The following is a 22658-nucleotide window of genomic DNA, read 5'->3' as shown; positions in this document are numbered from 1 at the left end:
ATCCCTCTACATGGAGGTTACATTAATACTACCTGATGTATCCCTCTACATGGAGGTTACACTAATACTACCTGATGTATCCCTCTACATGGAGGTTACACTAATACTACCTGATGTATCCCTCTGTATGGAGGTTACACTAATACTACCTGATGTATCCCTCTATATGGAGGTTACACTAATACTACCTGATGTATCCCTCTGTATGGAGGTAAAATCTGTATTCTCTCTCTCTCTCTGTGACCTTTCTGTAATCTCCATGGTTCTGTATGGAATGTGGAAGGAAGGCTTGAGCACATGGGGAGCAGTAGCCTTTGATGTTGGAACTCAACTCAGCGGGGCCACTGGTCTAATGCCAATGCTAAAAATTGCTGTGGTTACACTCACCTGTTATGTGAAGGTTAACATAGACACAGGCCTCATCGTTGATGGCATGTAGATAACTCCTGATACAAGACACTAGTTCCTCTTCTTGTTGTTGCATTAATGAAGATGAACACAATCACAGCAAATGCATCATTGGTTTAATTGTCTGTTACCTTTTTTTTAAATATGATTTGTTTGTTCTGCCATCACTTTCTATCTAATTATTTAGCTTATAGATACTGCAGACACTTTCTGGGGAAGATGAACCCGGTTCAGTTCTAATTCTGTATCTGTTTAAGGCTTGGATGGCAAAGAATTGTATATATGTTTTAAATCTTAAATATGTAACTTTTTTTCTGTATCAAATTTCAATACATGTATGTACGGTTTTAACCTTCATTTGTTTGTTTCAGATAAATCTGGAGGGATGACAGCCCCAGAGGCTTTGGCCAAGAATCACATAGTGTACAATGTCAAGGTAGGATCTTCTAATTAAACTTCCGCCAGGCGTTGAGCTCAGAGGGGAATAGCACCATCTACTGGACAGAAAATGATGTGCCGTTTTATCGTGTTGCAGTTCCTTGGCGTAACAGAGGTTGACCAACCAAAAGGCACAGATGTCATAAGGATAGCAGTGAGAAAGCTGAAGGTATGCTCTTAAGAATTTCCCCCAGTACTCAAACAATTTAGATTTTATAGGACCTTAGATGTGTCAATGTCATAACGTACCATCCAAGCCACTTCCTGTTCACCCCGCTATCATCCAGAAGGCGAGGTCAGTACAGGCGCATCAAAGTGAGCACCGAGACATTAAAAAACAGCTTCTACTGCATCTCAAGGCCATCAGACTGTTAAATAGCCATCACTAGCACAGAGGCTGCTGCCTACATCCAGACTTGAAATCATTGGCCACTTTAATAAATGGAACACTAGTCACTTTAATAATGTCACTTTTTAATTTAATAATGTTTACATATCTTGCATTACTCATCCTATATGTATGTTCGGCATTCTATACTATTCTACTGTATCTTAGCCGATGCCGCTCTGACATTGCTCGACCATATATTTATATATTCTTAATTCCATTCCTTTACTTAGATTTGTGTGTATTGGGTACAGGTTGTGAAATTGTTAGATATTACTGTACTGTCGGAACTGGAAGCACTATAGCGCTACACCCGCAATAACATCTGCTAAACACGTGTATGTGACCAATAAAATTAGATTTTGATTTGACGTTTCAATCCTGCAGTTCCAAAGGCATATCAAGAAATCAGAGGGCCACAAAACACCGAAGGTGGAGCTGCAGGTGTCCATCTATGGAGTGAAATTATTAGACCCCAAGACCAGAGTAAGTCCACTGTGAGGGGCCTCATAATAGGCCAGATTCATTGGGTATTTTGTGAAGAATAAACTCACCAAGCAGTCAGCCCTTACTAAAGCGGTCTCTGTCTTAATATTTTGTTTATGAGTAGAATTAGATGAAGCTCATTTATCTTCATTCATTATAGGATGTACAGCACAACTGTCAGCTTCATAGGATATCCTTCTGCGCGGACGACAAAACCGACAAGAGGATATTCACCTTCATCTGCACAGAGCCAGAGACCAAAAAACACATCTGTTATGTGTTCGACAGTGAGAAATGTGTAAGGAAAAAAAGTATAATTTAGTGTTTGTTTTTCATGAGTTTTTATATGGATTCTTTAGAGGTTATAATAACCTTCTATGAATCTTAGATGTCAATTTATTAGAAGTTAGTCCATAGTATGAGGTCACGGTGGAATGGTAGCATTATTGAATTCATCCTAGCTAGTTGTTTCAGGTTTAAAGAGGTGTTAGGGGTTTTCTTTTTAAGCCCCTGAAAATCGTGTACTACATCATATATGTGCAGCCCATCAAAGGGTACTTTCACTAGATGTTTGAGGATACCCATGATGCACTGGATTGCAGGCAGAGGAGATCACCGTCAGCATTGGGCGAGCATTTGACCTGGCGTACAGGAAGTTTCTGGAGTCTGGCGGGAAAGACGTGGAGATGAGGAAACAGATCGGCAGTCTGCAGAAGAGAGTAAGTCTGTGTTCCTTCTACAGTGGACTAATGTTGATCACAACTCTCTGGTGCACTATTTAATCATGGGGAATGTAGTGCCACATCCAAACATAACTAGAACATGAAAAAGGCCTAACAAAATGGGACCTCTTAGATTATGATCTTGTGTTTGTTGACTTTAGATTCTGGAACTGGAAACTGAAAATTCCAAGTTGAAAGAACGACTTCAAGATCTAGAGGATCACATGGCAGATTGTCAAGGCTCACCGGTAAATTAGCTACTAATCTAACAGTTTCTGTCTCACACTAATCTCTAGAAATGTCTGCCATAACAATACCTTACCTTCCTGACATCAGTGATAACAAATCGCTACCCGTTTCTTCTTTCTCTGGCTGATTTCTCCTCAGCTTCTACACTTGAACTCTTCTAACGAGGCCCACATGCTGCCGAGTCCCTCATCTATGTTCTGGGGTGACAGTGTCAGCCTGAACGCCCTTTCATTTCTAGAGATGTCCTCTGTGGCTCTAACCCCAGCCAGCTCTCCAGACTCCAGTATCTCCTCTGGTCTACTAACACCTCCACCCAGTAAACCTACCCAGCCCAGGCTACCGCAGCATTATGGAGGTTGCTTACCTCGACCGCGAGTAAATAGCTACTTCTCTCTCGCTTTTCCTTACTACACTGCTAGAAGAAATTGCGCTATAGAGAAGCAAAAGGGTTCTATGGTTCACCTCATATACAGAGGTTATATACAATCACAGAAACGCCCTTATTTTAGACTGTGTGTGTAGTTATGACTTTAGCCTTAGTACGACATCCAGCTGCCATTCAACCTCTTTGTATTTGGTTGTCCCCCCCCCCCCCCCCCCCCCCCCCCTCAGGCATGGAGCACCATATCCAGGCGTCCCCCGACGGATGTTTTCGACATGGTTCCATTCTCCTCAGGGTCTCCTATGGCAAGGAAACCTGCCATCAATGGGTCCTCTCCTCCTCCTCCCTCCTTTTCCCCTCCTCCACCTCCTCCACATGTTTTCCTGAGAGAGAGAGGTGACTAGTCTGCCGCACTATTCTCCTTTTTACATTGTCGTAATGAAATTCATTGATAAACTGTTGTATTAGTATTTATGCAATTGCATACAAGTTGTTCAATGAACAATTTCACACATACAGTATGCTGATTCAACTCCTGTCTTCCCTCTCTCTGCTGTGTATTTTCCCCTCCCTCATCCTTCCATCTCTCCCCTCCAACAGGAACAGATATTTTGGGGGTGGAGCCTTTTGACCCGTTCCTCTGCAACACGTCCTTTCCTCCTGACGTCCAATCTAAACTGGATGAAATGCAGGTGTGTACATTCATCTGTAGGAACAGCAGTGTTTCTAGAGCGAGTACATGTCATGCTCATATTTATGTTAAAAAGGGGCATATTACCTATAATGTCAAAGTACACAGGCATTATGTGCTCAGTCATTGGTGTAAGTAATAGCATTGCCTCCAAACAAATATAGCAAAGCTCTACCATTATGCTGATTAGCTGTTTATCAAAAGTAAAAAACTGTATGCTTTGGCTGCGTTCCAATCGACATGGATTCTGCCTTTAGAATGGGACCCAGCCTTTTCAGAGTTTATACTGGACCCGTTTTATAAGAGTTGAATGTTCATCTTGTCATTATTGTAATGCCGTATACTGTTTATATGGTCTGAGTAAATATTTTACATATATTAAGTATAAACTCAGGAGAAAAAAAAACGTCCCCTTTTCAAGACCTTGTCTTTCAAAGATAATTTGTTAAAAATCAAAATACTTCACCGATCTTCATTGTAAAGGGTTTAAACACTGTTTCCCATGCTTGTTCAATGAACCATAAACAATTAATGAACATGCACCTGTGGAACGGACTTTAAGACACTAACAGCTTACAGACGGTAGGCAATTAAGGTCACAGTTATGAAAACCTAGGACACTAAAGGGTCTCTGCTCATCTGGGTCTCTGCTCATCTGTGTGAACGTGCCTTAGGAATGCTGCAAGGAGGCATGAGGACTGCAGATGTGGCCAGGGCAATAAATTGCAATGTCATTACTTTGAGACGCCTAAGATCGAGCAACAGGGAGACAGGACAGACAGCTGATGGTCCTCTCATTGGCAGACCACATGTAACAACACCTGCACAGGATCGGTACAAGAAACGCACAATCCATCCATCAGTGCTCAGACTGTCTGCAATAGGCTGAGAGAGGCTGGACTGAGGGCTTGTAGGCCTGTTGTAAGGCAGGTCCTCACCAGACATCCCCCGGCAACAATGTCACCTATGGGCACAAACCCACCATCGCTGGACCAGACAGGACATGCAAAAAGTGCTCTTCACTGACGAGTTGCGGTTTTGTCTCACCAGGGGTGATAGTCGGATTTGCGTTTATCGTCAAAGGAATGAGCGTTACACCGAGGCAGGATCGATTTGGAGGTGGAGGGTCTGTCATGGTCTGGGGTGGTGTGTCACAGCATCATCGGACTGAGCTTGTTGTCATTGCAGGCAATCTTAACGCTGTGCGTTACAGGGAAGACATCCTCCTCCCAAATATGGGAGCGAGCAGAACAAGCAGTATGGCTGATTTCCTGCAAGACAGGAATGTCAGTGTTCTGCCATGGCCAGCGGAGAGCCCGGATCTCAATCCCATTGAGCACTTCTGGGACTTGTTGGATTGGAGGGTGAGGGCCATTCCCCCCCAGAAATGTCCGGGAACTTGCAGGTGCCTTGGTGGAAGAGTGGGGTAACATCGCACAAATCTGGTGCAGTCCATTAGGAGGAGAGGCACTGCAGTACTTAATGCAGCTGGTGGCCACCAGATACTGACTGACTTGATTTTGACCCCCCCTTTGTTCAGGGACACATTATTCCATGTCTGTTAGTCACATGTCTGTGGAACTTGTTCAGTTTGTCTCAGTTGTTGAATCTTGTTATGTTCATACAAATATTTACACATGTTACGTTTGCTGAAAATAAACCCAGTTGACCGTGAGGACGTTTTATTTTTTTGCTGAATCTAACAAGATTATGACCTACAGTTCATCTAACTATATATAATCTAACTGTAGATTGTAACCTACAGTTCATCTAACTATATATAATCTAACTGTAGATTGTAAACGACAGTATATAATCATATTCTCTCTCTTCACTGTGCAGCGTCAGCGACGGTTAGTTTACTCTCACCTATGTGTATGCTTCACAATGCCCATCACATATTTTTTTCCCCATGAAACATGCATTCACATTTTCACTGATGTCTGCCTCTATTTATCTCTCATGAAAATCCATTATGTACATAGAGGCCAACTGTCAAAGTACATTATGATTGTTGCATACCATGTTCGCTCCCAGTCCTGCTAATTTCCTATCAATTAGCCATCATTTTGCTTTTGTCATAACATAGATTAAGTGTAGACCTGAATTAAAAAGCAAGGTTTCTTGAGAATCTCAATTGAGAATGTGTCTAGGATACTGCCCCGTAATTACAGCATTACTCATTGTTGTATAGGACACACTGCTCTAGACTTCTGTAGTCTCTGGTTGGATCACTGACCTGTGTGTGTCTCTCTCTGAAGGAGGGGTTCAATATGGGACTAACCCTGGAGGGCACCATCTTCTCTCTGGACCCAGTGGACAGTCGCTGCTGACCACACCGCAACCCTAACATGGACAGTTGAGGCTGACCACAACGCAACCCTAACATGGACAGTTGACGCTGACCACAACCCTAACATGGACAGTTGAGGCTGACCACAACGCAACCCTAACATGGACAGTTGACGCTGACCACAACCCAAACATGGACAGTTGATGCCGACCACAACGCAACCCAACATGGACAGTTGACGCTGACCACATCCCTAACATGGACAGTTGACGCTGACCACAACCCTAACATGGACAGTTGATGCCGACCACAACGCAACCCTAACATGGACAGTTGATGCCGACCACAACACAACCCTAACATGGACAGTTGATGCCGACCACAACACAACCCTAACATGGACAGTTGATGCCGACCACAACACAACCCTAACATGGACAGTTGATGCCGACCACAACACAACCCTAACATGGACAGTTGATGCCGACCACAACACAACCCTAACATGGACAGTTGATGCCGACCACAACACAACCCTAACATGGACAGTTGATGCCGACCACAACACAACCCTAACATGGACAGTTGATGCCGACCACAACACAACCCTAACATGGACAGTTGATGCCGACCACAACACAACCCTAACATGGACAGTTGATGCCGACCACAACACAACCCTAACATGGACAGTTGATGCTGACCACAACACAACCCTAACATGGACAGTTGACGCTGACCACAACCCTAACATGGACAGTTGATGCTGACCACAACACAACCCTAACATGGACAGTTGACGCTGACCACAACCCTAACATGGACAGTTGATGCTGACCACAACCCTAACATGGACAGTTGATGCTGACCACAACACAACCCTAACATGGACAGTTGACGCTGACCACAACACAACCCTAACATGGACAGTTGATGCCGACCACAACACAACCCTAACATGGACAGTTGATGCTGACCACAACACAACCCTAACATGGACAGTTGATGCTGACCACAACACAATCCTAACATGGACAGTTGATGCTGACCACAACACAACCCTAACATGGACAGTTGATGCTGACCACAACACAACCCTAACATGGACAGTTGACGCTGACCACAACACAACCCTAACATGGACAGTTGATGCCGACCACAACGCGGACAGTTGATGCTGACCACAACACAACCCTAACATGGACAGTTGATGCCGACCACAACGCAACCCTAACATGGACAGTTGATGCTGACCACAACGCATCCCTAACATGGACAGTTGATGCTGACCACAACGCATCCCTAACATGGACAGTTGATGCTGACCACAACGCATCCCTAACATGGACAGTTGATGCTGACCACAACCCTAACATGGACAGTTGATGCTGACCACAACACAACCCTAACATGGACAGTTGATGCTGACCACAACACAACCCTAACATGGACAGTTGACGCTGACCACAACACAACCCTAACATGGACAGTTGATGCCGACCACAACACAACCCTAACATGGACAGTTGATGCTGACCACAACACAACCCTAACATGGACAGTTGATGCTGACCACAACACAACCCTAACATGGACAGTTGACGCTGACCACAACCCTAACATGGACAGTTGATGACCCCAATGCTTTCCTTTTTGTAGACAGAATTTAATTGGTAAAGAAGTATTTGTATAAAATCAACATTTCTGGGACTACAGTGAGGGGGAAAAAAGTATTTGATCCCCTGCTGATTTTGTACGTTTGCCCACTGACAAAGAAATGATCAGTCTATAATTTTAATGGTAGGTTTATTTGAACAGTAAGAGACAGAATAACAACAAAATCCAGAAAAATAAATTGATTTACATTTTAATGAGGGAAATAAGTATTTGACCCCCTCTCAATCAGAAAGATTTCTGGCTCCCAGGTGTCTTTTATACAGGTAACGAGCTGAGATTAGGAGCACACTCTTAAAGGGAGTGCTCCTAATCTCAGTTTGTTACCTGTATAAAAGACACCTGTCCACAGAAGCAATAAATCAATCAGATTCCAAACTCTCCACCGTGGCCAAGACCAAAGAGCTCTCCAAGGGTGTCAAGGCCAAGATTAAAGTAAAGAACACAAGGCTGGAATGGGCTACAAGACCATCGCCAAGCAGCTTGGTGAGAAGGTGACAACAGTTGGTGCGATTATTCGCAAATGGAAGAAACACAAAAGAACTGTCCATCTCCCTCGGCCTGGGGCTCCATGCAAGATCTCACCTCGTGGAGTTGCAATGATCATGAGAACGGTGAGGAATCAGCCCAGAACTACACGGGAGGATCTTGTCAATGATCTCAAGGCAGCTGGGACCATAGTCACCAAGAAAACAATTGGTAACACACTACGTCATGAAGGACTGAAATCCTGCAGCGCCCGCAAGGTCCCCCTGCTCAAGAAAGCACATATACAGGCCCATCTGAAGTTTTCCAATGAACATCTGAATGATTCAGAGGACAACTGGGTGAAAGTGTTGTGGTCAGATGAGACCAAAATGGAGCTCTTTGGCATCAACTCAACTCACTGTGGTTGGAGGAGGAATGCTGCCTATGACCCCAAGAACACCATCCTCACCGTCAAACATGGAGGTGGAAACATTATGCTTTGGGGGTGTTTTCCTGTTAAGGGGACAGGACAACTTCACCGCATCAAAGGGATGATGGACGGGGCCATATACCGTCAAATCTTGGGTGAGAACCTCCTTCCCTCAGCCAGGGCATTGAAAATGGGTCGTGGATGGGTATTCCAGCATGACAATGACCCAAAACAAGGCCAAGGCAACAAAGGACTGGCTCAAGAAGAAGCACATTAAGGTCCTGGAGTGGCCTAGCCAGTCTCCAGACCTTAATCCCATAGAAAATCTGTGGAGGGAGCTGAAGGTTTGAGTTGCCAAACTTCAGCCTCAACCTTAATGACTTGGAGTTTTGCAAAGAGGAGTGGGACAAAATCCCTCCTGAGATGTGTGCAAACCTGGTGGCCAACTACAAGAAACGTCTGACCTCGGTGGCCAAACCCTTGTTGGTAATCACAAAGTACTAAGTCATGTTTTGCAGGGGGGGTCAAATACTTATTTCCCTCATTAAAATGCAAATCAATTTATAACATTTTTGACATGTTTTTCTGGATTTTGTTGTTATTCTGTCTCTCACTGTTCAAATAAACCTACAATTAAAATTATAGACTGATCATTTCTTTGTCAGTGGGCAAATGTACAAAATCAGCAGGGGATCAAATACTTTTTTCCCTCAATGTACGTATTGGTTTAAATGGTGACCAATGTCATGATAAATGCACTGCAGTAGATGACTATTTTTCTAGCCCATAAATAAAATGTATGTGTAATTTTTGTTTGTGGGGGGGGGGTGCATTGCTTTTGTGATTTTTGTGATTTGGATTATTGTACAGTCATTAAATGTGATTAGTGGTTGACAAGATTGGAAGACCATTGGCTCATTGACTTCCTCTCATTTTATAGACTCATGCCCTTCCTTGCACTTTAACAAATATTTTTCTGTGTAATTTTGCACCAGGAAGCTCTTTTTAAATGACTTTACCTTTCCTTTCATTGTTTGTCAATAAACGTTGTATTGGTTAGAGGTAAAGAGATTTGTTTGGCGCCAGGCAGGTATTAACCCTGCCGAATGGAAGAGTACCACACCAGACAAACATCAGGAGAAGAGGCCTGTTTGCTAGGTAGCCAGTGGAGAGAAAGGATAAGGTGCCATATAAAACACACGTCACAGCACAGGTGTGACCCAACCAAATAATACCTCATACAATAATAATGGCAGAGCAATTTAAAAGGCAACGTCATCTAAACAATTGACAAGAAAGAACACAGTCATAACACTTAGAATTTGCAATATTCGGTATTACCTGGGAGTAATGAGAGTGTGTGTGTGTGTGTGTTCAAAGACTAAACAAATAAAGCCTTAATGTCCAAAAATCTTCTTGGCCAAATGTCAAGTCAATACTGTTCAAACCAACTCACACAACCTCCCTTTAACCCTCCTGCTGTGTTTCTGGTTGAATTGGACCGAATTACAAGTTCTCTCTCTGAAAAATATACTTCATTTAATCTGTCATAAGGTTCCATGACCGGGCATCTGAACACACAAAATACATTTGATTGTCATTACATGTTGGGTATTTGACTTTGTACACCTGTGGTATTCCCGGTCATTAGAAGTCAATGGGTGAGACTACAATTAGTTTATAAAATTGAGTTCAGGCACATACCCATTCATAAGATGGACACACTTCTCCTAGACCCCCATATGCATGTGTTTGAGCACACACACACCTCACTCCCCTTCTTGGCTTCCATGGCAACCCCCACGGGAACCTTTCCCCAATAGAATCTTTCCCCCACTGGAACCACACCTGGCACTCACAAACAATCGCAACATTGTTTCAATAATATATGTAACTTTTCTCACAGTATATAAAGCTTTGAGGTCATGCTCACAATTCACTCTGTGGCAGCATAATGACCAAACAATCTACTGTATGTGAGGCTCTTGATCATACATTTGATCATGACACTGGTGAGGAGAGAGTCCTTGTAAAACGTTGACACAAAGTAGTCTGATAAATAACACAATATGTTTCATCTGAGTATATGTTATAGTCAAAATAATCCATATTAGGCTTTTTTTAAACTCAAAAACGAGTTGTATGAGCTCAGGTCAATGAGGCCTACAGGCCATAAATAGCAAATAGAAGTTCAAAACTTGTAATGTGCACAATAACTTAAGTTGATAAAAAGATGAACACAACATTAGGTGATAATATGTATTATTGTGGATTTATAATCAGCTATAACGGGGCGGTCATTTTGAACCGGGAACACAGAATGAATTAACATGAAACAAACACAACATGAGGGTTAACTAAAATGTCTAGCAGTCATAACGTGCATTATTAGTTCACCAAAGGCACTGAACATAAAGGGAGCGCAGCACAAAGCAAGCAATTATTTCAGTGTAAAAGCACTGAAGAAGGAGATGGTCTTAGTTGATGCATCCAGGGTTGAACGTGCATTAGTCCGTCCTACACAATCCTTGGTTGTTTGTTTGACAAAAGCTTGCAACACTGTTGCTAGTAATCCATGAGATCAAAGGATGCAGGGTTCCAACTCGTCAGGAGTAGCGCGGTAACAAAGGCGATCAAACTCAGAATTTTTAAGCACGCTGAATTTTTAAGCACGCTGACTTGTAGATGACCTGGAGCTAGTGGGTCTGGCGACGAATATGTAGCGAGGGCCAGCCGACTAGAGCATACAGGTCGCAGTGGTGGGTGGTATAAGGTGCTTTAGTACAAAACGGATGCCACTGTGATAAACTGCATCCAGTTTGCTGAGTAGAGTATTGGAAGCTATTTTGTAGATGACATCGCCGAAGTCGAGGATCGGTAGGATAGTCAGTTTTGGCGGGGTGAGTGAAGGAGGCTTTGTTGCGAAATAGAAAGCCTATTCTAGATTTGATTTTGGATTGGAGATGTTTGATATGAGTCTGGAAGGAGAGTTTACAGTCTAGCCAGACACTTAGGTACTTATAGATGTCCACATATTCTAGGTCGGAACCATCCAGGGTGGTGATGCTAGTCGGGCATGCGGGTGCAGGCAGCGAAAGGTTGAAAAGCATGCATTTGTTTTTACTAGCGTTTAAGAGCAGTTGGAGGCCATGGAAGGAGTGTTGTATGGCTTTGAAGCTCATTTGGAGGTTAGATAGCACAGTGTCCATGGAAGGGCCAGAAGTATACAGAATGGTGTTGTCTGCGTAGAGGTGGATCAGTGAATCACAGCTAGAGCAACAACATTGATATATACAGAGAAACGATTTGGCCCGAGAATTGAACCCTGTGGCACCCCCATAGAGACTGCCAGAGGACCGGACAACATGCCCTCCGATTTGACACACTGAACTCTGTCTGCAAAGTAGTTGGTGAACCAGGCAAGGCAGTCATTAGAAAAACCGAGGCTACTGAGTCTGCCGATAAGAATATGGTTATTCACAGAGTCGAAAGCCTTGGCCAGGTCGATGAAGACGGCTGCACAGTACTGTCTTTTATCGATGGCGGTTATGATATCGTTTAGTACCTTGAGCGTGGCTGAGGTGCACCCGTGACCAGCTTGGAAACCAGATTGCACAGCGGGGAAGGTACGGTGGGATTCGAGATGGTCAGTGATCTGTTTGTTGACTTGGCTTTCGAGGACCTTAGATAGGCAGGGCAGGATGGATATAGGTCTGTAACAGTTTGGGTCCAGGGTGTCTCCCCCTTTGAAGAGGGGGATGACTGCGGCAGCTTTCCAATCCTTGGGGATCTTAGACGATACGAAAGAGAGGTTGAACAGGCTGGTAATAGGGGTTGCGACAATGGCGGCGGATAGTTTCAGAAATAGAGGGTCCAGATTGTCAAGCCCAATTGATTTGTACGGGTCCAGGTTTTGCAGCTCTTTCAGAACAGAACTGGAGTATTATGGCGTCTTATCAGTGCCATAGATTATAGTGTGTAGAGATGGGAGAGAGACAGAACTGGAGTATTATGGAGTCTTATCAGTGCCATAGATTATAGTGTGTAGAGATGGGAGCGAGACAGAACTGGAGTATTATGGAGTCTTATCAGTGCCATAGATTATAGTGTGTAGAGATGGGAGAGAGACAGAACTGGAGTATTATGGAGTCTTATCAGTGCCATAGATTATAGTGTGTAGAGATGGGAGAGAGACAGGACTGGAGTATTATGGAGTCTTATCAGTGCCATAGATTATAGTGTGTAGAGATGGGAGAGAGACAGGACTGGAGTATTATGGAGTCTTATCAGTGCCATAGATTATAGTGTGTAGAGATGGGAGAGAGACAGAACTGGAGTATTATGGAGTCTTATCAGTGCCATAGATTATAGTGTGTAGAGATGGGAGAGAGGCAGGACTGGAGTATTATGGAGTCTTATCAGTGCCATAGATTATAGTGTGTAGAGATGGGAGAGAGACAGGACTGGAGTATTATGGAGTCTTATCAGTGCCATAGATTATAGTGTGTAGAGATGGGAGAGAGACAGGACTGGAGTATTATGGAGTCTTATCAGTGCCATAGATTATAGTGTGTAGAGATGGGAGAGAGACAGAACTGCAGGAAGCATATTTTATATTGCAGTAGTTGCATTTGAAAATTCCTCTGTCTGTGTGTGTGTGTGTGTGTGTGTGTGTGTGTGTGTGTGTGTGTGTGTGTGTGTGTGTGTGTGTGTGTGTGTGCGTGTGCGTGTGCGTATGCGTGTGTGTGTGTGTGTGTGTGTGTTCAAAACAACCCCATATTCTGCTTAAGAACAGCTGTATAGCTTTGTCAACACTGTTATGAGGCACACAGTGTGTTATTATATTCCAGGATGACAACATCCCATTTCAGATCGTATTCTCATTAGCATGCGGGTGGGAGTGTCTTCTGAAGTGCCTTCACATCATGTTGTCACTCATATGGTGACAAAGCCCTCTGATGTCAGCACTAAACAAAATACTGCCTTCCTGGTTGCTTAGCTCCCACCACACCCATGACAATTAGGGACGTTTATGTGTTCAAGGATCTGACTAGTGGTTCTGACTAATAGAACCTTTCTGTGTTTTTGTACCAACACATGATTCTTACTGCACATTGACATATTACCCTGTATACTTCTTTATTTAGAAGAATGGCAGGGGAGCAGGAGAGCATAACAAGCCCTTTGATATCTAGTGAGGACATTTAGAACCTTTCAGGGGGAATATTATGGTCCACATAGTGAGGTTTTTACTTCAGTTTACAGTCGTGGCTGGTCAGAAAACCTACAGCACAGCATTACACTGGTGAGTTGTTTTAACATCGACCGGGATTACATGTTGATAAAATCAACCAGATGAAAATGGAAGAGCTGGGCTCTAGTGACAGTTTGGAGGCCATTTGCAATGGGCACCGGGCAATGGGCACCGGGCAATGGGCACCGGGAAATGGGCAATGGTCAATGGGCACCGGGCAATGGGCAATGGGCACCGGGCAATGGGCACCGGGCAATGGGCACCGGGCAATGGGCAATGGGCACCGGGCAATGGGCAATGGGCACCGGGCAATGGGCACCGGGCAATGGGCAATGGGCAATGGGCACCGGGCAATGGGCACCGGGCAATGGGCAATGGGCACCGGGCAATGGGCACCGGGCGCAGCAAGTCAATATTTTCAAGATGTTGTGGTCACTGGTCAACAGACTTCAGTCTATAGTTGGTCTGAAGCCTGTCTTTACAAATACTAGCCAGAGTCTCACTCGAGTCCTGGACTATAGTATGATGACAGACTGTCTGTCGGTCTCCCTATGATTGTATGCCCATCAACTTCTGATGGTGTTTCCTCCACCCAAAAAAACATAATCTCACATCTCATGTGGTCCTCTGTGGCTCAGCAGGTAGAGCATGGCGCTTGCAATGCCAGGGTTTTGGGGGTGGATTCCTGCTGGGATTGCCACAGGAAAAGGGTATTAAAGTGGCTGCAAAATGTGCATATTATATTCTGTGGCTTACTTCATCTCCTGTCATTGGTCTGCACAGATAAGTTTTGACCTATCCTGTGACCTCAAATTGTTGTAACTAGAGGCGGAGACAAGGGGAGGACGAATAAGAATAAGACTGTAACGCAACAAAATGTGGAAAAAGTCAAGGGTTCTGATTACTTTCTGAAAGCACTGTATATCCATAAAAATGAAGCTGATTCATGTTTTCGACTGGCTGAGAAAAGCTGCCTGCCTGTCTGTCTCATCCCAACTCCCGAGGCGTTCATTACTACGGGACAGCTAGAGATCAAATTTGAATATTGAAACAATGTTGAAAATGTCAGAGAGACAGACAAGAAGGTTTATACAAATCTCCACTGTTGAAAACTAAATGTTAGTCTAAAAGAAATAGTGTCTAGGTGGTTTTTATAGTGGAGATCAAGGTAATAAATTGCCTGGCTGGGCTGATGAGACAGTGGATTGGCAGTCAGATGGAAAATCGGCATTTTAAAGTCATAGATTTAGCCGGTGGTAATTTGTGGAATAGACACTGGCTGGAATGCAGTTTTAACCAATAAACATTCCGGATTAGACCCACCCATTGTATAAAGTGGGCTAGTACAGTAGGCTAGGGTGAGTACTATAGCGTCATAAGTAATAGCATGTGATGGAGTTCCATAAATTGTAATTGGAGGATAGATGTGAGGGTTATTGAATCAGGATCAAATTGTCTGTTCTCCATTCTGTTTAATATGACATGGAGTGGCCTGATAACTTGTACATGCAGGCTTGTACCTAAAAATTTCTCTCACGCTACAGTAGCTTCATAGGTGTGGCCACATCACTCATGGAGTCCCTGTTTTGGGGAGGGAGGGGTGTATGACTTTCAATCATGGCAGACCATGTTGAACCGAACCTTGCTTTCACTTTGCTGTGGCAGAAAAGGTTGTCTGTCCCACAGTAGATGCTTATCATTCACTTGTCTAACACAGAGGTAGAACATACGGTGCAGCCCTACAGACTACTACAGATCATCGGTTGAATTTACACAAGAAGCCTCACAACATCACAACAAAGAGAAAGAGCTTAAAGTAAGTTCATATTTGTCATAGGGCCAATGTTGTAAGGAGTGATATTCACAACCTGGTCTCAGAGCATTTTGTGTTATTCTGTATTTATATCTGAGACATGCCATTTAGCATGATATGTTATGTTTCATGCGGTAGGTATTAAATTGTGGATGTCCATCACCCATTTTGTATGGTATGTTACAAATTACAATTCGTATTATAAGTTGTGATTTTGCAAACTGTACAATATGTTACGAACCTGCAAAACTTACTATATGTTACAAATTTGCAAAACGTATGATATGCTACAAATTCTATATAGTTCACTAATATTAACTATCTGGCTGATGTTAGCTAGGCTAGGGGTTAGGGTTAGGGATCAAGGTTAGGGTTTGTCACGACTTCTGCCGAAGTCGTTGCCTCTCCTTGTTCGGGCGGTGCTCGGCGGTCGACGTCACCGGCCTTCTAGCCATCATTGATCCATTTTTCGTTTTCCATTGGTTTTGTCTTGTCTTCCCACACACCTGTTTTCAATCCCATTCATTACCTGTTGTGTATTTAACCCTCTGTTTCCCCTCTTGTCTTTGTCAGAGAATGTTTTATGTCAAATGTTGTTTTATGTTGTATGACGGGTTCTTGTACCCATGTTCGTTTATGTATGTACGTATTTAGTGTTTGGAGCATGTTAAGTGGACTTATATTAAAAGGCTCCATTTACACTCCGTTTAACTCTCCTGCCACCTATACACACGACTTTGACAGGGTTAAGTTCATGAGTTAGGTTAAAGGGTTAGCTAACATGCTAAGTAGTTGCAAAGTAGCTAAAAAGTAGTAAGTAGTTGAAAAGTTGCTAATTAGCTAAAACACTAAAGTTGTATGTGATGAGGTTTGAACTCACATCCTTTGGGTTGCTAGACGGTCGTGTTATATGCCTCCCCATCCACCTCGTCCAACCACCCTACTTTTGTTATTGCCCTAAGTAACCATCTATCTTATGTAACCATACAAAAATTAGCATATCATACTGATACATATCATTCTAGTGTTCCGGATTTACATTTACTATGTTACGGCTAGTCTATGAGACCAGGCTGGTATTCAAGGTGGGTACACAATTAAATAATTTAATTTAATTTAATTTAATTTAATCATGAATTGATTGTGGGCAAAAGTTGTCTTGATCTTAATGTTTTGCCAAGAGAAATTGTAATTCAATTCAATGGTTTGAATTTGTATTCCCCGAATTGAATTGAGTGCACTTTATGATTAAAACATTCAGGTTAAAATGTTAATTTCAATGTATTAAAATAGCCTATTGAAATGAAGAAGAATAGCCTATTGAAATGAAGAAGAATAGCCTATTGAAATGATGAAGAATAGCCTATTGAAATGATGAAGAATAGCCTATTGAAATGATGAAGAATAGCCTATTGAAATGAAGAAGAATAGCCTATTGAAATGATGAAGAATAGCCTATTGAAATGATGAAGAATAGCCTATTGAAATGATGAAGAATAGCCTATTGAAATGAAGAAGAATAGCCTATTGAAATGATGAAGAATAGCCTATTGAAATGATGAAGAATAGCCTATTGAAATGATGAAGAATAGCCTATTGAAATGAAGAAGAATAGCCTATTGAAATGATGAAGAATAGCCTATTGAAATGATGAAGAATAGCCTATTGAAATTAAGAAGAATAGCCTATTGAAATGATGAAGAATAGCCTATTGAAATGAAGAAGAATAGCCTATTGAAATGATGAAGAATAGCCTATTGAAATGATGAAGAATAGCCTATTGAAATGATGAAGAATAGCCTATTGAAATGATGAAGAATAGCCTATTGAAATGATGAAGAATAGCCTATTGAAATGATGAAGAATAGCCTATTGAAATTATGAAGAATAGCCTATTGAAATGATGAAGAATAGCCTATTGAAATGATGAAGAATAGCCTATTGAAATGAAGAAGAACAGCCTATTGAAATGATGAAGAATAGCCTATTGAAATGATGAAGAATAGCCTATTGAAATGATGAAGAATAGCCTATTGAAATGAAGAAGAACAGCCTATTGAAATGATGAAGAATAGCCTATTGAAATGAAGAAGAATAGCCTATTGAAATGATGAAGAATAGCCTATTGAAATGATGAAGAATAGCCTATTGAAATGATGAAGAATAGCCTATTGAAATGATGAAGAATAGCCTATTGAAATGAAGAAGAACAGCCTATTGAAATGATGAAGAATAGCCTATTGAAATGATGAAGAATAGCCTATTGAAATGAAGAAGAATAGCCTATTGAAATGATGAAGAATAGCCTATTGAAATGAAGAAGAACAGCCTATTGAAATGATGAAGAATAGCCTATTGAAATGATGAAGAATAGCCTATTGAAATGAAGAAGAATAGCCTATTGAAATGATGAAGAATAGCCTATTGAAATGATGAAGAATAGCCTATTGAAATGAAGAAGAACAGCCTATTGAAATGATGAAGAATAGCCTATTGAAATGTATTACATTTATGTAAACCTATTGAAATAATGACAGTATTGGTATATTACATTTAAATAGTCATATGTTACAGCTTTATTATTATTATTATTAATTGTGTCCAATATTATTATAATTATTATAATTATTATGTCCAATATTATTATTATTATTATTATGTCCAATATTATTATTATTATTATTATAATTATTGTGTCCAATATTATTATTATTATTGTGTACATTATTATTATTAATATAATCATCATTAATAAGAATACGATTATTCTATTATTATTATTATTAATATTATAAATACGATAGAATGTGCCCTAGTGGGCTAAACCGGCATCGCAGCTTGTTTGACAAAAGGGGAGTGGGGGGTCGACTGAGAAGTCACTACAGAGTTAATGATTATAACAATTGAAATGCTAATCCTTACACATGAACGCTCACTCAGTCGGGAACAATTGCAATCAATATATATATTTACGCTCAGTGTGTCGTCTTGATCGCTGGTGAAAAGTACATTTATTTTGCAGAATTGTCCGTCTCTCTCCCTCTCTCTCTCGGTTGTGGTTAGAATAGAATTGTTCAGAGTGACATTCGTTATAGAATGGATGTTTCGGCGGTTGTCGTTCTTCACGTTCAATGAGGCCCAGCAGTTATAGTGTAATGTAACCTATGTTGATTGGCCATCCAGAGCCCCCCTTCATTTTCCTGGAGATGTTGAGAAGAAGAGCAGCACGGTCATCTGGACCAGAGCCTGAATCTCTTGACTGCCCCCCTGAAACTCCTGACACCAGAGAGATGAGGGACTCCCCCACAGCCCCACTGACTGACAGAACAGACCAGGAGGTGGAGGATCACACAGACAACATGTAAGTATGGAGATATCAGGATATATGTTTGGGGGGACCAGCTGGATTAAGCTGATTGAAAGCCAGTTTGCCTTGATTTTCCCTGTCTGATTGTTCAGTGCATCACTGATAATATCCCTGTCAATGTTTTGATTATGACAGGGATAGTGAGTATGTTGTGATGATGATGATGATGTTGTTGTTATCATCGTTGATTGTTGATTGTGACATGATCCTCCTATAGGTCTCCAATAGATCAAATGGCTGACATGCACCAAACCAGGAGTCAGAAATGGAAAGTGGTTTTGATCATCCTGTGTCTGTTTGTCACAGTATCTGTCACACTGTCTGCCCCTTTGGTGACTTTCAGGACCAACTCTACTCAAGCTCACTCCCTTCCTCCCCCTGTTCTCTCTACCTGCCCTCTTCACACAGCCAATGAGACTATAACACCAGTCAAGGGTTCAACTCATCTAATGGTGTCTGCATACCAGGACCACAGGGAAAGGGGAGCCACGCGCATCATTGCCATGGTCAACAGAGACCGACCCATGTCTCTGTACTGTGTGTTGTGCTGCTCAGGACACGCCCCCCAGGTCGCTCCAGCTGCTGTCGTAACGCACAGCGTCCACTATGGTTACCCGTATGTGGCCGCAGACATGCTTTGCCTCGAAGAACCAGGATGCAACGCCACACACGCCACTCTTGGCACATCCCTCGACATCCAGGACTCCCTCAACCAGACATTTCTGAGCATCCAGAACCGGGAGAGACGGGAGGAGGACTTCCCCTTTTACCTCACCGTGTGCATGTCCAGCATGTTTGGAGACTACAACAACGTCCAACAGTTTGTCCAGACCATGGAGTTTTACAAGCTCCTGGGGGTGCGGAGGGTTGTCCTCTACCTCACCAGCTGTGGACCTGACCTGGAGAAGGTCCTCCAGTACTACGCAGAGGAGGGCACTCTGGAGGTGATTGGCTGGCCCATCAACCACTTCCTCAAGCCCTCTACTGGGTGGAAGGCCCAGGAGCTGGAAGGGGATATCCACCTCAACGGCCAGCTGACCATCATGAACGAGTGCATCTACAGGAACATGTACAGGTCACGGTACGTCCTCCTGGCTGACGTTGATCAGCTCCTGGTCCCGGCCTCACACAGCTCTCTTCTGCCCCTCATGGAGGACCTGCAGGGGCAGCATCCCGACGCAGCCGTGTTCCTGATGGAGACGCACCTCTTCCCTGCCACAGCCGGTACTGCTACGCAAGACCATTCCGCACGGAGAAGGGCGCCGGGTGTGGATCTGCTGGACTACGTCTACAGAGAGCTTGTTCTTGAAGACGCCTTCCGCTCCTACAAGATGGTGGTCAACCCCCGTCTGGTGCTGCAGACGGCCATGTTTGAGGTGACACAGAGCTATGGGGACTCTGTCAGGGTTCCGTCCGACGTGTGTAAGATCATGCAGGTGAAAGAGGCTCAGAGAGAAAGCTGGACCAATGAGCAGCTGATCCTCGACAGAAGGCTCTGGGAATTTGGAGATTATCTTGTGCCATCTGTCGATGAAGTTTTACAGAAATTAGGAATTCAGACATCTCCTTGGGAGCGTGTAGTACTGTAGTTGGTTAAAAGCTTTCCAATGTTTTTCATTTGATAGAGATGAGAGAAACAGTGAACTGTTACCTGCCTCTGATCTTCAGTCTATGTTGTTCCACTCAACCCTGAACTTTTCTTGTTTGGATGTGTGGTCATTTTTCCTGGGGGAATTGAACTTAATTAATTATGCCTATAATTGTTACTGCTTGTTCTAAACTTTCTTACCGTTTTTAATGCTGACTTTATTGTAAAAGCTCTTGTAAGATTTCTTACGCATGACAAATAAACAACTTTTTTAAAATCAAGATGCCGTGTTCATCTACCGTTGTGCTCTAACACATCGGCACCCTTGCACTTTACAATGGAGCGCAATAGAGCAGAATATTGTGGTTTCTATTGTCAAAACTGGTTGAATGGCTAATTTGACCCTGTAGGCACCTGCAATTTATCACCTTTAGTCCAGGCCATTTGAGTGAAAAATCGAAATTTCAGTTTATAATTTTTTCTCTTGGTCCTGTGCAGTTATAAATCAAACAAATACACGTGTGAACACCAAATGGTTTTTCAACTTATTTTTTTGAAGAAATATTGAATCTTGCAAGTGTGCCAATATATTAGAGCACAACTGTATAGATGATAATCATGGAAGAGCATCTATATCCCTCCAAACTAGGATTAGGATTTCTATGTAAACTGTCATTATATCCTTCTTTAATTACACATTAGACAGTATGTTAATAAAGAAATCGAACATAAATAGTTTGTGTGCTCTTGTTAATTTTTCCTTCTTGGATTATGTCTCTTTTCTAATTGGTGAAATCTCCCCAATTTGTAATTCCAGGGGTGCAACTTTCACTGGGGACGGGGAAATTGCTAAAGAAATATAAATATTATGTCCCCCCCACTTCTAAAATCAAAGTTGCGCCCCTGCGTAATTCAAACACTTATTAAATGGGAAGGAATTTGTTTTATTCATCCTGACCTGAACCTTAAACCAGATTGACTGAAAAGGGCACGAGATTCATTTTATTGGGCGTAACACCATCAGTGGACAGAAGAAAATATCATAATATCAATAATAAACAGGAATAATAAACGTGTGAAGAGCAATTGACATTCTTATGTTGCATTTACATTTGAAAAAGGAATACAATTGTTGTTGTTTTGTCTCTACATCAAGTGACAGTATATCTATTTAGTGGCATTCACTGAGAAACTGGTAAAGAAATGTATGATGGAACGTCGTACAACACTGACAATTAAGCTCCATAAATTGTCATGTTTTCAACAAGCTGAAACCTTCAGGCCCTGAAACTCCATTATGACACAAACTTCTTAATACAATTCACCTGCATTCCTCAATAGTAATTACTACCAGTACCATTGCACTAACAACTTTAGTTGTTTCTTGGAAAGAAGCAATAAATATTTTAGTAGCAGGCAGTACATATACTGTACTGTAGTTTCTCCGCCCTGCCTTTATGTACAAAGCTGATTGCTTCAGCAGGTAGTCCAAGAGTCTTGGGAATGTTTAACCCTTTGGAGGAGAATGGACAACAACATTCCTAACGATTCTAATTGATGACATCACAAGGGGTTGTTGTTCATTATTAGTTATCGAACTGAAACCTAATTCTTCAAGAGGCAATCTTTTAAATGAGTGATATATAGCCATTGATTCTTTAAGAATGTAACTTAAAAGTGAGTGCTTTTTTGTTGTTTGAAATCCAGATTGCCTCTTTGAACAGGATTGAGGATGGCGTTCTAAAAAAAAATCACTCCTCATAAGGTTAAATAAATCCATCCATCCGTCCATGTGTGTTGGGTTTAGGAGAAACACACAGGGCCGATGTCCAGGCCAAACTCCTGATCCTCCTTGCCTATGTCCATGGGGGCCAAGTCTACGATAGGTAGTCTGGCTGGCGTCTGAGTTCTGTACTCAATCACAGTCTTGCCCCAGTCTCCATTCGATTTCTGCAGACACAGGAGAAGAAGACATACTGTAGCTATACCTCTGAATTCAACTCATTG

General features: G+C 42.4%; 2 protein-coding genes across 7 annotated transcripts in view; one reads left to right on the top strand and one right to left on the bottom strand.

The window, feature by feature from the left end:
* Positions 1-21367, top strand: part of LOC110527304 (PTB domain-containing engulfment adapter protein 1-like) — a 46187-nt gene extending 24820 nt beyond the window's left edge. For 2 of the 5 annotated variants that reach the window (XM_036951859.1, XM_036951858.1), the window contains 10 exons: positions 780-844; positions 944-1015; positions 1622-1720; positions 1881-2018; positions 2323-2439; positions 2604-2690; positions 2830-3066; positions 3304-3469; positions 3674-3765; positions 6026-7352. In XM_036951859.1, coding sequence (XP_036807754.1) covers positions 780-844; positions 944-1015; positions 1622-1720; positions 1881-2018; positions 2323-2439; positions 2604-2690; positions 2830-3066; positions 3304-3469; positions 3674-3765; positions 6026-6097 — 1145 coding nt within the window. In that variant the 3' untranslated portion in view covers positions 6098-7352. The other 3 variants (XM_036951860.1, XM_036951862.1, XM_036951857.1) reach the window with 3 other exon arrangements.
* Positions 21368-21631: 264 nt separating this feature from the next.
* LOC110497058 (collagen alpha-2(V) chain) overlaps positions 21632-22658 on the bottom strand; it is a 40337-nt gene continuing 39310 nt past the window's right edge. For both annotated transcript variants that reach the window (XM_036951855.1, XM_036951856.1), the window contains exon 54: positions 21632-22601. In XM_036951855.1, coding sequence (XP_036807750.1) covers positions 22455-22601 — 147 coding nt within the window. In that variant the 3' untranslated portion in view covers positions 21632-22454. The remainder of the gene's footprint in view (positions 22602-22658) is intronic.

This window comes from Oncorhynchus mykiss, chromosome 18, assembly GCF_013265735.2.
Source record: "Oncorhynchus mykiss isolate Arlee chromosome 18, USDA_OmykA_1.1, whole genome shotgun sequence".
NCBI classification, from domain to species: Eukaryota; Metazoa; Chordata; class Actinopteri; order Salmoniformes; family Salmonidae; genus Oncorhynchus; species Oncorhynchus mykiss.
This window is presented reverse-complemented; position numbering and strand designations above follow the sequence as displayed.